This window comes from Anomaloglossus baeobatrachus, chromosome 2, assembly GCF_048569485.1.
Source record: "Anomaloglossus baeobatrachus isolate aAnoBae1 chromosome 2, aAnoBae1.hap1, whole genome shotgun sequence".
In the NCBI taxonomy this organism is placed as follows: Eukaryota; Metazoa; Chordata; class Amphibia; order Anura; family Aromobatidae; genus Anomaloglossus; species Anomaloglossus baeobatrachus.
Window position 1 is genome coordinate 90,576,514 of NC_134354.1, and position 16,512 is coordinate 90,593,025.

General features: G+C 44.3%; 1 protein-coding gene across 2 annotated transcripts in view; it reads right to left on the reverse strand.

The window, feature by feature from the left end:
- Window positions 1-441: 441 nt before the first annotated feature.
- FANCB (FA complementation group B) overlaps window positions 442-16,512 on the reverse strand; it is a 51,383-nt gene continuing 35,312 nt past the window's right edge. For both annotated transcript variants that reach the window (XM_075333109.1, XM_075333113.1), the window contains 6 exons: window positions 16,244-16,324; window positions 14,614-14,742; window positions 12,020-12,183; window positions 7,277-7,725; window positions 4,085-4,328; window positions 442-1,190 (listed from right to left, as the gene is read on the reverse strand). In XM_075333109.1, coding sequence (XP_075189224.1) covers window positions 773-1,190; window positions 4,085-4,328; window positions 7,277-7,725; window positions 12,020-12,183; window positions 14,614-14,742; window positions 16,244-16,324 — 1,485 coding nt within the window. In that variant the 3' untranslated portion in view covers window positions 442-772. The remainder of the gene's footprint in view (window positions 1,191-4,084; window positions 4,329-7,276; window positions 7,726-12,019; window positions 12,184-14,613; window positions 14,743-16,243; window positions 16,325-16,512) is intronic.

Here is a 16,512-nt window from a genome sequence, read left to right on the forward strand (position 1 = left end):
CCTGGATAGTAACTGTCTCTCTCCTTCTCTCCCACTCTGCCTGTCTCCATCTTTCTCTCTGTTTCTTTGTCTCTCTCCCTATCTCTCTTTCAGTCGCTCTCCCTGTCTGCCTCTCCATCTCGCTCAGTTTGTCTCTCTCTGTCTCTCGCTATCCATCTCTTTGCCTCTCTCTCTCTTTGTCTGTCTCTCAATGTCTCTGTCTGTCTCTATATCCGTCTCTCTCTCTCTGTATGTCTCTCTCTTTGTCTCTCTGCCTGTCTCTTTCTCCGTCTGTCTCTCCACCGAAATCATATTACCTCACACATAAGCTTCTTATACTGACAATGTCCTTTGTTGCCTATCACCAACCAATCACAGCTCCTATTATTGACCTGTAGCTCCCAGCTCTATTGACTTTAATGTAAGCAGGTTTTTTGGCGAATAACTAAAGCGCGGGGTTAAATTTTCCTGGCAAAACATAGTCTATGACGTTACCTGAGTCAAATGAATGTCTGTGCAAAATTTGGGATTGTAAATGTGACGGTGCGGATTCCTTTAGCGGACATACATACACACACATATACATACACACACACACAACACACTCAGCTTTATATATTAGATGGGGCATTGAATTCATTAAGCAGAGCTTGTCGAGCAAATCAATAAAAAAAAACAAAACACTTTTGGTAATGATTTTATTTAATAAGCACAGCCAACAAAAGTATAAAGTGCCATATAGAGGCCTATCTTTGTGCCCCTATATATAAAAGAACCCAGAAATCAAACCCAGTCATCTATTAGCTACTTCACATGCCAATGCATCAGAGTTCATCTGTAGCTGCACTATGCGCAGCATATTGTGTCTGTACAGCTCGCTGCTGGCAGATAAGTGTGCCCCCAGCCTGACGTGTGCCCGCTCCGCTCTCAGATCCTCCCGGTACTTCTGTACCTGCTCTTTTATATCAGTAACGCTGTCGGTTGGGCTTGTGACTTTTTCCTCTGCTTTGCAGTTCAGGGTCAAATCCTTTTCAACTTCACTTTCTGCCGCAGACACCAAGTTTCTTAAGGCGAGCAGCTCTTCTTCCACAGACTGCGCTAAGTTCATAGTCATACTATTTCTGTCACCCTGTCTCTTCACATTTACCGCACAGGTTGGCGGGAGAACACATTTCAGGCTATGGAGACACTGGAGAAGAACTGCATCATTCCTGCAAGACAAGAAAACGAGTGTATACAAAGTGTGTCTGCCGCAGTTCTTCGCAATTAGCCGATTATCAACAATAAATCACCAATGTTTTTGAACCAAAGAATTTAGAAGCACAGACATTAAAAGCAATATAACGGTGATTGAATAAATTGTCTCTGACTACAAGGGAGATTAATCAGTGATTTCATTGGACCTCTCCGCATGGGTCGAGGGCTTCCTTTATCAGTGTCATTTTAAAGGCCCCTTTACACACTGCGATATCGCTGTAACGTCACCGGTTTTGTGACGTAATAGCAACCTCCCCACCGACATTGCAGAGTGTGACACGCATCAGCGACCTGGCCCCCGCTGTGAGGTCGCTGATCACTACAAATCTTTCAGGACCATTTTTTGGTCCTTTGTTTCCCGCTGCGCAGCATGTATCAGTGTGTTTGAAACCGTTCCAACGACATAGTTAGTGACTTAGAACCTAGCCCGTAGGTGTGCTATAGCGTCCCCTGCTGTGTGACACGTCCCTAACGACCAGCGAGGTCGTTCTGCAGGTCCGTATCGCTGTTGCGTCGTTGGCCAGATCTGCCTGTTTGACAGCCCACTAGAGACTTTCAAGCGATCCCGGCTAGGCCAAGTCTCAGTGTGTAAAGGGGCCTTTAGTCTATGTTCACACTTCACAGCCAATTCCATAAGATCTGATGGGGCAAATAGCAAAACTTGCTAGGATAATTTAGACAACACAAAAGAACTAATGCAAGTCAAAGGAGTGTCTCCGATACCACTGATATCCACCGGACAGCGGAATGAAAGACACGCCGCAGGTGTGAATGCAGCCTGGGTATATTTAGATTTCCTTTTACATTTTAAATACTAAGACTGAATGTTAAGAAGAGAAATAATAAGAAAAAAGTAATACTTTCTATTACCAGACAGTTTTTGTTTGGCAGATGGTGATCGATGAGCGCGTCCTCCCTGCTGATTACTAGCACCGGCCTCCAGTTGGCAGCTGGCTCAGAAAAGTTTTCATACAAACTATAAAGACCCTTTTATTTGTCACTAAAATCCACTGAAGTTTTGCTCTTTCTTCTCTGGATCACAGAAAATAAACAATCCGTCCATGATAATGAAGATACGGCGCCGCAGCTAACTCCAAGGTGAACCGCTATCCACAAGCCTCTAATCTAATGCCACAACCGCTTCACGGATTTATTTTCTATTTTTTTGTATCAGAAACTTAGAAAATTGATCTAAAATAGTTTTTTGGACAAGTTTCCTGCTCAGTCTATAAGTGACAAAATTGATGATTGGGATTCTATTGAGCACATTTTATAATTAGAGATGAGCGGACCCGTGGAAGTTCGATTCGGCAGGTTCATACAAACTTCGGTTTGGGACCTGGACTGGATCTTATCCTCAACGGAAGTCATAATTTGGGCAGTGCAGGTCTGGGCCCACAAGCAGCCAGCCATAAACAGATCCCTTCCGGGGCCGGGTGAGTGTGGTTTTTCCATATTTTTTTTCCCCACTTTTTTGTTTGGTGCACACCACGTCCAATCATGCTGTTGCTACCCCCAGTGTGAGCCGTTCAAACACAGCAAGCGGCTCGCCCTGGGCTGAGCACCGATTGTACCAAACCACAGTGATGCTCGCGTGAGTGATTTACATATGTAAAGTGTCTGAACTCTGTTTTTTTTGTAAAGTCTGTGTTTGGTATGAACACCGAACCTCGGGTTCGCTCATCTCTATTTATAACATCCCACAATCAATCCTAAACCAATACTCCAAAAACCTGAAAATCCCCTCCCGTGACACTTAAAGTGTATTAGTCACTGGGTCAAAGTGTGATATACCTTCTTGTGATATATTTCCTTCTACTTTCTGAAGTCTGAAGGGTCAGCTAGGAGTGTGAAAGCTGGAGCTGCTGTAACTGCACTGACCAATCTGAATCAGCATACAGGGCAGGTGCTGGCTGTATTACACAGCCGACACTTACCTTTATCAGCAGTGATCAAAGCTGGCCCCAATTGCTTCTTTAACCATTTAAAGGCTACTATTAATTTGAAAGGGACATGTAAGCGATCCTACCCTTACCCTGCTTGGGTGTCTTTTTGAAGACACAATTGCCTACCCATGTCACGACTAAAGGGTGCCAAAGGATTACCATGGCAGCTGTGGGCCTGCTAAAGGCTACCTGTAGTAGGCATCTTTGTACTCATGTGAAGCATACGCAATGCTTCATAGACTGAGACCTTCAGAGACCATAATTTTCACAACATACTACAATGCTAAAACATTGCAGTGTACAATACTAGAGATCAAACAATACAGGTTTGACTCTTGAAGGAAAACTAAAATATACATGCAGTAAAGTAGAAAAAAAAAGTTTTATAAAAAATAAACTAAAAGATATTCAAAATCATTCCTATTTTTCTTATTTGAAAATGGACAAACAAGAAGCATACTCATTACTGCCACTTCTGTAAACGTTAAATCTATCAAAGTATACAATCATATAACCCATAAGGCATGTATAAAAAAAAAAAAAAAAAGTTGAAATACCAAATTTACCTTTTTTCGTGACTGCCGACTCCCCCCTCCCAAAAAAAATTCAGAGTATCTACCCTCAAATGATATAATTAAAAACTACAGCTTTACACCCAAAAAAAGCCTCCCATACGACTATGACACAGAAATATATAAGTTATGACTTTTGGAAAACGAGGAGAAAAAGTAAATTGCAAAATCGAAAGTTTGCTACATGTTTATAGAGTCAGGTATGAAAGTCTCGTGCCTTATGCTTTTTTTTTGCTATTACCTAATCAAAAGTTTGTGGAGCACAATATTACTAGGGGATGTGATCATGAATGATGTGCAGTAATGAATGAGCTTTGCGTTCAGGATTACCTATAATACACAGTGAGGGTTCCTTCACACGGCGTCTTAGGATTCCAGGTTAGGAGAGTCCCATGAAGAGATCCATCTTTCTTACACACCATCATTTCCGGCATTTGTCTTAGGGGCTCTCCATACATATGAGCCCTCATCCATTCAGTTACTGTTGGAATCGTGTAATCTTGTGACAAGATATGAAGAGAACACTTCTTAAATGCTGAGAGAACAGCAAAAATATCTTCCAGACTCCAGGATCCTTATATACAAAAAGAAGAAAAAAAAAGACAATATTTTAGTATATTCTTTGTAGCCATATTTTATTTTTTGTTTTCTTCAGTTTATAAGAATGCAGTGATCAAGGCCAGCTTCACAGCAGCGCTTCCAAACTCTATAGCAAAGACCTTGTAAGTACTGCGCACCTTGCCTAAGAAACTGGCCACCTCTGATATACTGACTGGTAACCTATGCAACCAGCTGTACATAATAGAACTTTTAAAATAATGCATTCCTGAAGATATAGGTTATGAATACCCTTTAACTCCTTGCTTGTCCAGCAGCATATTAGGGAGATACAGGCTGTGTCACACAGCCAGCATCTTTCTGTAACAAGCAGTGACCAACATGTCAATGGCACAATTGTCCCTGCACGCATACATTAGATTCCATTAGCTCCTTCTGCAGCACGACTGCAGGGTGTTAAAAGGTTATCATGATAGCTGGAGGCCTGCTCAAGGATGCCATCTAAAGGCCACTTTATACGCTGCGATATCGCTCAAGCGATCTCGTTGGGGTCACAGAATTTGTGACGCACATCCGGGCGCTTTAGCGATGTCTTTGCGTGTGACACCTATGAGCAATTTTGAATCATCGCAAAAATGGTCAAAATCGCTAATCGGTGACATGCCCCCCTATTCTCGAATATCGCTGCTGCTCGGTGTACGAAGTTGTTCCTCGTTCCTGCGGCAGCACACATCACTACGTGTGACACCGCAGGAACGAGGAACCTCTCCTTACCTGCAGCCGGCCGCAATGAGGAAGGAAGGAGGTGGGCGGGATGTTCCGGCCGCTCATCCCCGCCCCTCCGCTTCTATTGGGCGGCGGTTCGGTGACGCTGCTGTGGCGTCGCTGTGATGCTGAACGAACCGCCCCCTTAGAAAGGAGGTGGTTCGCCAGTCACAGCAACGTCGCAGAGCAGGTAAGTGCGTGTGACGCTGTCGTAGCGATAATGTTCACTACGGCAGCGATCACACGATATCGCATGTACGATGGGGGCGGGTGCTATCACGCTCGACATCGCTAGCAATTGCTAGTGATGTCGTAGCCTGTAACGCGGCCTTTAGTTTGTCTGCAGAAATCTGTGTGCATGCTAACATGCTAAGAGGGCGGCATGAATGCAGGATCTAATGCTCCAGTGGTTTTGGGTGCATATTGCACCGGACAGGTTCATTTTAAATTTCGTTCCAGTGCGGTCCTCCTATGTTCAAAACAAACCTCTTAAAAAAAACCCCACAACTAATCATAAGGTAGCGTTGCCAAACAAGTTATTACCAACGAAGATTTTTTTGGTGACTAATTTTCTAAAATGGGTTGGTTTAGAAAGTACTTGCAAAAACAAGTAACTTTGAAAAGTATTTATTAATAAAATGTTTTGTTCTATCCAAAATCTTTATTTCTTTATTTTATTATTCACTGCTCTTCGTCAAGGAGACGCCCACCACTAGCTAGACCACACTGTTTTATAATGAGCTTGTAAGCACTGCTGTAAAGCCGGCCCGGATTGCTGGAGCGTGGGGTTAGCTCCAAAAGAGAGATGAGCGAACTCAAGGTTCGGTGTTCAAATTTAATACCAAACACAGACCGTACAAAGAAAAAACAGGGTTTGCGTTCGGAGTTTGGTTGCTTTATGTATGCAACCATCGCTGTGCTCGGGTACGCTCGGTGCTCAGCCCAGTGCGAGCCGCTCACACTGGGGGTAACATCATGATCAGATGCAGCATGGACACCCATCCCCCCCCCCGCAAAAAAAAAAAAAGGAAAACCCCTGCCCCCCTACCTGCCCAAGGAGTGATTTGTATATAGCTGGCTGCATGTGGACAGAGACCCGAATTGCCCAATTAGTGACTTCCACTGGGGTTCAGGTCAAGTCTGGGTCCCAAACCGAACTTTTTTAAAAGTCTTCCTGCACCCACTGAATCGAACTTCCATGGGTCCGCTCATCTCTACTCGTAAACCCTCTGCGCTTCTGTGAGTGCACAGTTCAGACCAGCAGCGAGACAATGCGGCTAGCCTAAACGGTCACTCAAAAAGGAATATCCTACCCCAGCAATTAGGAATTTGGAAGACTGGAGAGCGGAATACTTTATAAAAAAAAAATAAGAGGTAAAGAACCATTAAGGCTCTGTGTGCGCTAGCTGGATTTTACCGCGCATTTGCTGCATGTTTCGCTGCAGAAAATGTTCTTAACCTTTCTGCAGTGATTCACCAGCAAATCCGATGGGAAAAAAAAATGCTGTGCGCACTAGGCCGATTTTAACAGCCGCAGGATTTGCTGCGGGATACCCGCAGCAAAAACAATTGCATGTCACTTCTTTTCCACAAGTAGCTGCGGGATTTCACTAATGTAATTGCGAAATACCGCAGGGAACAACCTGTGGAAAAACCACACCAAATCTGCACCAAAACGCCTGCGGATTTCAGTGCGGATTTGGTGCGTTTTTTTCCTGCAGGTGCAGAAATCTTTGAGAGCCTGTGGAATTTTCTTAAGAAAATTCCATTTTCTAGTGCGCACAGGGCCTAACTGCTGGTCTGCAAGCAGTCTAATTTCTCTCTCTCTCGTCTAGATGACCGGATCGTTTTCATAGGACTCCATTCCCATTTTGATTGTCAGGGGGAAAGTAAAGAACAACTATGTTAGGTGGGGGCGGCATGCAATCTTCTTGCAGATATCGTCCTGGTCAGATGTAGACTAAGGACTCGGGTTCCACAAAATAACAGTGCTACCCACCGAGCCTCCCTTGCTACCCACTGAGCCACCCTGCTGCTTATATCTCATCTAAATTGCATTTGTTTCCATCCATTTAAAATTCAAGTGAAAACTTTTTAGAGTTCTCGCCGAAACTTGTGAATAATAAACCCAGGAAACCTTTGTGCCTTCGCACTGCTGAATAATTTAGAGATGTTTTCTCTTGAATCTTATAAATTTACCTTGACAGTGTTCAAATACATTTATTGTACGTTTTCCTTTTAAAACATCTTCAAGGCTTAAAGAAACGCTCCCACATGGTACAATCAGCTTCTCGCCTCTAAGTAAACAGTCAGGTTGAGTTTTCCTCCTGGCGTGCAGCAGCAGCGCACACGCGGTGTGATTACGTGCCAGCAGTGGAGACAGCTCGGTGACAGCAGTTACTGTGCGCTCCAAATCATCTTGATAGGACGGAGGGCAGGGTCTCTGGGAGCGCTCCCCTGTAAGAGCGGCCGTGCTGTGGAGGTCGAGCCGTTGTCTCTTTGCTGAGGGTTCTGTGTGGCGGATCGGACGGGAATCTTGGGAAGAACTGATGGCCAATTTTAGCACATTAGTTTGACACTTGGTGACTGGGGAGGGTGAAGCCACGTCTCCATCCATTATAAGGGATAAGCCGATGTCACTCAGCGTTCTGTGAAAAACAGCAGAACAGCACTGTAAACAAGCGTACATCTCCCAACATGGACACACAAGCAGAATTTACTGACACAAAGAGAATCCAGGCTGAATCCAGAGTGATGGGGATATAGGTAACTGTCACGTGCATTTCTCATCTGTTACATTTTTTGAGTCTGGCATCTTAACAGTCAATCCAGTGCTAGATTGACGAAAAACTACCCTGGCGAGTCGTCGGCAGCTCCTCTACAGGCACTTCATGAAATATGGCAAGGATCATCGGAATTCACTGTACTAGTTTTCTGTATAGTCAAACTAAACATTTAAAGGGACTGTCACCAGGTTTCTGCAATGTAACCTGAAGACAGCATGCTGCAATAGTTAAAACAGAGACTTCAGCCTTGCATCTGTTATCTTAGTCTTTTACCTGCAGTGTTAGCTTAAGCTTGTTATCTTTATCATTAGTGGGTCTCAGCAGCACTGAGCTGTATTCTGACTCCACCCCCTTCTGTGATTAGCAGCTTAGCTTCTGTCTATGGAAATGTGCACTGAAAACATGATGTGGGCAGGGCAGCTCTTAGAGCTCTGCTACATCCAAATTCTAAAATCTTTCTCTCTGTCAGAACAGCTGCAGCCACTAATCTAAGCGATACATCCTTGAACTCAGGGCCTCTTTGCCTACATAATGCTGCGCTCAGATGAGGTAGCAAAAACCTGCTGACAGATTCCCTTTAACTTTCAATCTTGAGTGGAGGCTTTGATACAATTTGTTACAAAATATACCAACCAACATTGCATTTAGATGTGCTGAATTCACTGTGCTATATTTCTATATATATGAGCTAAACATTTAAAGGGACTCTGTCAGCAGGTTTCTGCAATGTAACATGAAGATAGCATGCTGCAATAGTTAAAATAGAGACTTCAGCCTTGCATCTGTTATCTAAAGGTGGTGTCACACACAGCGACAACAACGTCACTGCAAAGTCGCCATTTTCTGTGACGTAACAGCGACGTCGCTATGTGTGACACATAACAACGATGAGACCCCTGCTGCGAGATCGCTGCTCGCTCTTGAATATCCCAGTTCATTTTTTGATCGCTGCTATCCCGTTGCGCCACATGCATCCTTGTGTTTGACACAGTAGCAGCGACGGTCGCGACGACGCTGAAGGCAGTGACATCAGACTGAAGGCAGGAAAAGAGCGTGTTTTTGCGGTGTTTTTTTACAATGCCCCCATGACTCCGATTGGTGGTCACAACAACGTTCCGATTGGGTAACTTGCTGAAGGCGTTACAGTGATTGAAAAGGTAGGTATGCTTTGTCTTCTCAAATTGTTGTATATAGGATAGTAGTCTTGTATATAGGAGCCGTATTATAGTAGTTGTATTCTTCCACCAATCGGAACAGAGGGGCGTGAAAAAGGCAAAGCAAAGGGGTAAACACCACGCCTCTATCAACGTCTGAGAAGTCGCACAGCGACGCATGTGACACGTCCCAACGACCGTCGAGGTCGTTTAGATCGCTGCTCCGTCATTGTTTAAAACTACATGTTTGACAGCTAAATAGCGATAATGTAACGACTTTCAGGGTCGCTGTTACGTCACAGAAAATGGTGACGTAACAGTGACGTCGTTGTCGCTGTGGTTGTGTGTGACTCCAGCTTTACAGTCTTTTTTTGTTTACCTGCAGTGTTAGCTTAAGCTTGTTATCTTTACCATTAGTAGATCTCAGCAGCATGTGAGTTGAAGTCCGAGTCCGCCCCCATCTGTGATTAGCAGCTTCTATCTGTGGAAATGTGCACTGAGAGCCTGGTGTGGGGAGGGAGCAACTCCCAGAGCTCTACTACATGCAAAATCTAAAATCTTTCACTGTGTCAGAATGGCTGTACCCAGTAATCTAAGTGATACATCGTTAAACTCAGGGCCTCTGTGCCTATATTATGCTGCTCTTAGATGAGGTAGCAAAAACCTACTGACAGATTACCTTTAACTTTCAATCTTGAGGGGAGGCTATAAAACATATTGTAAACAAAATATACCAACGTTGCATTTAGATGTGCTGACTTCAGCCCTTTAATGCACCCTAACGAGCGCTGATCGACTGCATACAAGTCGATTGTTTACTGCCTTGTATATCAATCAATGAACAAAACATTCTGCTCGTTTGTTACCTGCTCCCCGGCATGTTTAAATAGGCCGATAATTGAACACTCATACGCGGCCCTGTCTGATTGCAAAGATAATAGCGGGACTAAAACTTAACTTTTAATATATAATCAATAAAATCGATATTCATTTTCATAATAGTGCAGTAAAAGATTAGTGCCAATTTGGCTACATATTAGAATGATCTCACCCAGATGTTTTCCAAGGGTAAGAAGACCCACCGATCCAGAGTTGGTCACAGGCTGGAAGAACCGGGGTAAGGCGTTGGGAGATGATGTACTAACCCCTGTCGTGCCCCGTGATTGTGCTTCCGTCCTGACAAGGGCAGCACCCAAATGAGCTGTCTGCCCCGCAACCATGCAAAAACAAACAAGAACGGCCTCCCGACGAGTTTCCCTCTAAATGGCAACAGTTCCTCAGGGGAGACCAAAAACAAATGATCAACCTGCAATGGCAGGGACCACAAGACTGATCAACCTGCAGTGGCAGGGATCAGAAAGGTAGAAAACCTATGTGTCCAAGTAAACTGGTTCTTCCAGCCTGTGACCAACTCTGGATCGGTGGGTCTTCTTACCCTTGGAAAACATCTGGGTGAGATCATTCTAATATGTAGCCAAATTGGCACTAATCTTTTACTGCACTATTATGAAAATTAATATCGATTTTATTGATTATATATTAAAAGTTAAGTTTTAGTCCCCGCTATTATCTTTGTATATTGGACTATTGGGCACTCTCTTTCTGTTGTCAGATTCTGCTATTATCCTGTCTGATTGCACCATAACGTTACGCAAGATTATTTCTAATAACATCATTCCCTAAAGATGATTAGTCTTCCATAACATAATGTTCCTTTATATTTCATTCATGCTGCAACTACTCTGCATGAGAACTGTACACAGGACTAAAAAAAGGTATCAGGCTACTGTCCACTCCAGCCTGCAGCGGCGTCTCCTCACATCTGATGCTAGATCCAGCCAGAAAGTATGCCACCACCTTCCCCAAAGGCGTCTTATCCTCCCTTCATGCAGCCATGACAGCTATGAAGGATCCATTTCCTAACGGATCCCATTAATTTATATCGGGATCCACTTGCTTCCCTTTGGAAGTATTTTTAATGGCAAATCAAAACACTGTAGACGGAACTATTTTTGGATTAAAAAAAGTGTAACTTAAAGCACCACTCCAGCTTTTTTATTTTTTCACCGCTGGAGTGGTGCTTTTACTCTATGATCCCTGCCCCAAGTACTCAGCCTCAGCCATTTTCACCTGTTATCGGCGTCGTTCTGGATGGTGCCCGTCAATTTGTGACCTGCCAGGTCGTTATAGTGTTTTTGTAAAGTGACCCGAGGTCACTCCTCAATACGAGTTTATGAGAGCCTCGTTCTGACTCTCGGAGATGCATGACATAGGTGACATAACCTCTCACCTCCAGCAAGTCAGAAGTTGTGGTCATAAGATGGCGCCGCGGGTCCAGAGCAGCGACAATTAAAGGCAGGCAGGGAGTAATCTGACACGATCCATGACGTGCCCAGTACGTTATTTGTTGTAAAGACTTTAAGCCTCTTGCCTTTATCATTAGTGGGTCTCAGCAGTAGGTGAGTTATAGCCCAACTCTGCGCCCCCTCTGTAATTAGCAGCTTCTGTCTATGGAAATTAGCACTGAAAGCCTGATGTGGGCGGGGGCAGCTCTGCCAGCACTGCTACATACAAAATCTCAAATCTTTCACTGTATTAGAACGGCTGCAGCCACTAATCTAAGTCATACATCATTGAACTCAGTGGGTCTTTGCATACATCATGCTGCTGTCAGGTGAGATAGCAAAAACCTGTTGACAAATTCCCTTTAAAGCGTAACTGCCCTTTTATAAAAGACCTAGACTTCCACCGATCAACAAAAATAAACCGTAACATCTAAACCCTTCATAAAATGGCAATTACAACTTGTAAAGAGATTTTTCCACTGAAGTGATGGATACGCTATCACTTACTGATGGTTTGGGCCGACTGACAGGAACTGATTACTTTTTATTGTTTGCATCTATGTACGCAACATTAAAATTTGGCATTTTAGACACGTAATTTTCCAGGATGCATTTTGTTGTATGTACAGAAGATGACGACCTACAATGCTTACGTACTCTAGCACTGAAGATTTCAGCCTCACACCCACCACCAGTAAATCATCAACCACACAATGCCATGTCGCCTCGACCAGCTGTTCTGAGCGGACAGGGGGAGAGCCATCTGCAGCGGGGGGATGAGGACAATCTTCTACATCATCCCACAGCGAGACAAGGCCTTCCTGTAACAAAAATCATATAGTACCTCATGAACACTATTAACACATTTGTACGCCGCATGAAAAGCTGATATTTTCCATTGTCAAAAAAGTAAAAGGTTTTTGACCTTGATGAAATTCATCCAAAATATAAAAACAAACAAATTAAGCAACTTCGTAAATAGTCTTATTTAAAAATATCCCTCTTTTCCGACCTACAAACTCCTCCGCAGACCTTTGTAGGTCTATGAACATAGAAACAAACACTCTGTAGTCCGATCCTGCAGTTACACCTTTTTACATCTGCCCCCTACTTTTGGTGACACTCAATATACTAGCTATGTTAGTTGAAAAAAAAACAAAAAACAAAAGTAGAGAGGATGTCCGCAGGGTCAGACTACATGGAGTTTTGTTTGTAGTCTGTTACCATGGAGACACATAGGTGTGCAATAGGTAGGATATTTTTGTCAAGCCTATTGGAATTTACACTGTACAGTACTATAATGGCAACAGAAACCTGTCATTAAAGACCGATACATAAAATCTATTAGTCGCCTCTAATCAGCTGATGCGTGGCTCCCCTGCGGCACCAGTCGCCACAACGTACTGCACCTCATTTAAGGTGCGGTATTCGCCTCGGGTAAGAAGGGGGTTAATCACCGGTGTTCCACATTCACACTTTACATACACCTTAGGAGACTTCTCACTGGGGAGCTGGACTAGGGTAGGCTGGGGGTGGCCAACACGAAGCATGGGACTTCCCGGTCACTAGGACAACCACCTGGGGGGCGGGTTCCACTTGGGGTAGAATTAGGAGCAACCTTACACAATTCTGCAGTCAGTCTAGCCGGGACATCTGTTCTGGTGACACGTCACCAACCTCACCTTCTTCCTTTTTTTTCTTTTACGGAGCCTGAGGCGTGGAGCGGGACGCTCAGCCCGGGTTCCTCGCCACTGGATGAGCAACTCTTAGAAAGGAAACTTTCCAAACTTATCCGAGGTCGATGGGGCCCATCACAGCGGGTGACCGGTACTTCCCGGGCGAGCGACATATGAGTGAGAAAAGACACCTGGAACTGCAGCGGCCAGTACTGCAAGTCCAACAATGACAAGCCATCATGTTTCCACAAGATAGGTGATAAGTTGCTGATACGGCAGTTGGAGGTTCCATCAATCATCAGAATTTGGGTTTTGTGTTCCCCAGTTTGGAATGGCACAAAAGTCACACATGCGCACTGCCACTCCATGTGTTGCCAGTAGGACAGCAAAGACAGCTCCTGTTCTTGTGACTGGTAGACGTCCCTGCAATGGGACCTCGGATGGTCAAAAACCTACCACTAATCCTGTGGATAGGCGATAAGTGTAATTGTGGGAGGATTCTTATCTGTACACGGAGATTAGTTAGTATCAGAAAAGTACTTTCTACAATGGAAAACATGTACATATGGTGAATGCACTTTAACCACTGGAGTGGCACTTTAAGTCTAAGCACCCTGCCAACTGTATTATATGCACCTTCTGGCGGCTTCATCTTCTATCTCTGCCACTTTTGGTGGGCTCCTGTGATTTGCGACTTGCTGGTACCTCCATTGTTTCATGGAGAGCGCCGGAAGTCACAGCTCAATAGAAGTCTATGAGAGCCTCATTCTGGCTCTCTTAGAGATGCATTGGGAGCTTGTGATGTAACTTCTCACTACTGGCCAGCCATAAGTTAGTCACTGGATGGCGTCGTGGGAGCGGTGTTGGTAGAAGGTGAAGCTACTAGAAGGGGAGAATATGACAGTAGGCAGGAGGCTTAGAATTAAAGCGTCACTCCAGCATTGAAAAAAAACCCAAAACAAATAAAAGCTGGAGTGGTGCTTTAAAAGGGTTTCCACATTATACTTTTACAAGTACCATTAATGCACCATGAGAGCAGTGTTCAAAACATAAAACATTGTAAACTTTTAGTTACAGAAAAAAACAATTCGGGTATGTGCACATGTTCAGTATTTGCATTAGAAACATCTGCTGCACATACTAATGGGTCGGCAGGAAAATTCCTTCCCTTTCTGACGCGTTTTTTACTTGCATTTTTCCCCGTCAAACACAGCGATGCATCCTGCCCAGCAGGACATCGCCTTTGAAGAAAATGGTCCCAACCATTCAGCAACGACCGGCGACCTCACAGCAGGGGCCTGATCGCTGGTAGGTGTCACACATAACGAGATCGCGGCTGTGTCCTGGCAACGGTGACGCAGCAACGATCTCGTTAGCGATCTCGTGTGTGACGGGTCCTTTACTCATTTTGCTAGTAGTAGACAATCCTTCAGTTTTTCGTTGCAAAACTGTGCAGAAAAAAGCATCAATAACACAGCTAATATTTCACGTGTGGATACACCCTTACATGGATGGATATTTTTACCATAGGAATCTACATCTCACGCCTCCCAGAAAATCAAAGTGTTATCGTACCTTCCCAGCAGAGGGAACAGAAGTCTCCACGCCCAGAGACATGTGCACTAACGCATCGCAAGAGGACTCCAGCACTCCCTCCTGGACTTGTATGTGGCGCTGCAGGTCTTCAAGGGAAAGTACATTTGCCTGTAAGTGGCACAGAATACAAGGTGAGCAGATCCGTGACCATCACCATTCACTCCATGGATTGTGCCTTCACATTTAATCCATAACTTTCTTTTCAGCAGATATTAGGGAGAATTTATAAGAATTCTTCATTAAGAGACAGTCCAACAAGAGAAAAACCTAAAACTTGGATCAAGCTGCAAACTGCGAATGAAAGGGTCTGAAAACTACGGTAATTAAGGAATGGAAATTGCAAACTAAAACTTAGTGCAATTTTAATCATCAAAGGCAATCACTAACATTTGCAAAGATATTCTTTTCCAAAGGCTTTAAAGGGAACCTGCCACGTCCCCAAAACACTATAGGGTGCTTTACACGCTGCGACATTGCTAACGATATATCGCCAGGGTCACGGTGTTAGTGATGCACATCTGACGTCGTTAGCGACATCGCAGCGTGTGACACCAAGGAGCGATGATCAATGAGCGCAAAAATGTGAAAAATCGTTGCTCGTTGACACGTCGCTCCTTTTCAAAATATCGTTGCTGCTGAAGGTACGATGTTGTTTGTCGTTCCCGAGGCACCACACATCACTGTGTGTGACACCGCAGGAACGACGAACATCTCCATACCTGCATCCACCGGCAATGAAGAAGGAAGGAGGTGGGCGACATGTTCCGGCCGCTCATCTCTGCCCCTCTGGATGGCTGCTTTGTGACGTCGCTGTGACGCTGCATGAGTCGCCCCCTTAGAAAGTAGGTGGATCGCCGGCCAGAGCGACGTCGCAGGAAAGGTAAGTCCATGTGACGGGTCTTAGTACTGTTGTGCGCCAGGGGCAGCGATTTGCCCGTGATGCACAACCGACGGGGGCGGGTACGCTCACTACCGATATCGGTACCGATATCGCAGCGTGTAAAGTACCCTTATTACATAAAGATATTGGGTTAATCTGTACATTAATAGTGTTCCAAAGCTGTACAGTGTGGCAGTACTGAGAGCCTGACTTCTGGGAGGAAATGAACTTTATTCCTCCCAGCAGCCTCCGGCTTTCAATCATAGAGGTGCATCTGAAGCATCTTCAGTCATCGCTCAGTGCATTGACTGACCGCTGTCAGTACAAAGATGACTGTCAGCCGATGTGCCAGGATGTATTTATAGCTGCTGCTCACAGTGTACTGAGAGGTGACTGAAGCTGCGTAGGCATTTCTCCAGGTGGCCGGGAATTCAGCACAGCTTTGGAACTATATTAGCCTGAAAAGTGCCCCATATGGCATTTAAGGACCTGAGCTCCTTACATAACCAAAATGAAGCAGCTAAATTCTATATGTTTTAGGCTAATTCAGGCAAGTGAAGAATTACAATAATGATCAGAGGTAACAAGTGCTATGGCCACAATCTCCAGCCCTGCAAATAGGACTGATGGGAATCTGAAGGAGATAAACAGTTGTGGTAACTTCTGCTCGGCTTTCCGATATGTCCTGCAATCCACTAACACTATAAAGCCCCTTTATGAAAATTAAACCTGCAATCTGGCTTCCAGTGTCGGTAACATGAGAAAGTGATTTTCCTGAAACCCAACGACATCGTCATCTATGCGGTCAGCCTGAAATAAAGCACAATAATGCAAATTTAGTGTAATATATAGAGTATCATATATAATAATAATATATATATTTTATATATATCTATATCCACACATACATAAATATATATATATACACACAGATATATACATATATACACACACACAATGCCTACAAGTAGTATTCAACCCCCTGCAGATTTAGCAGG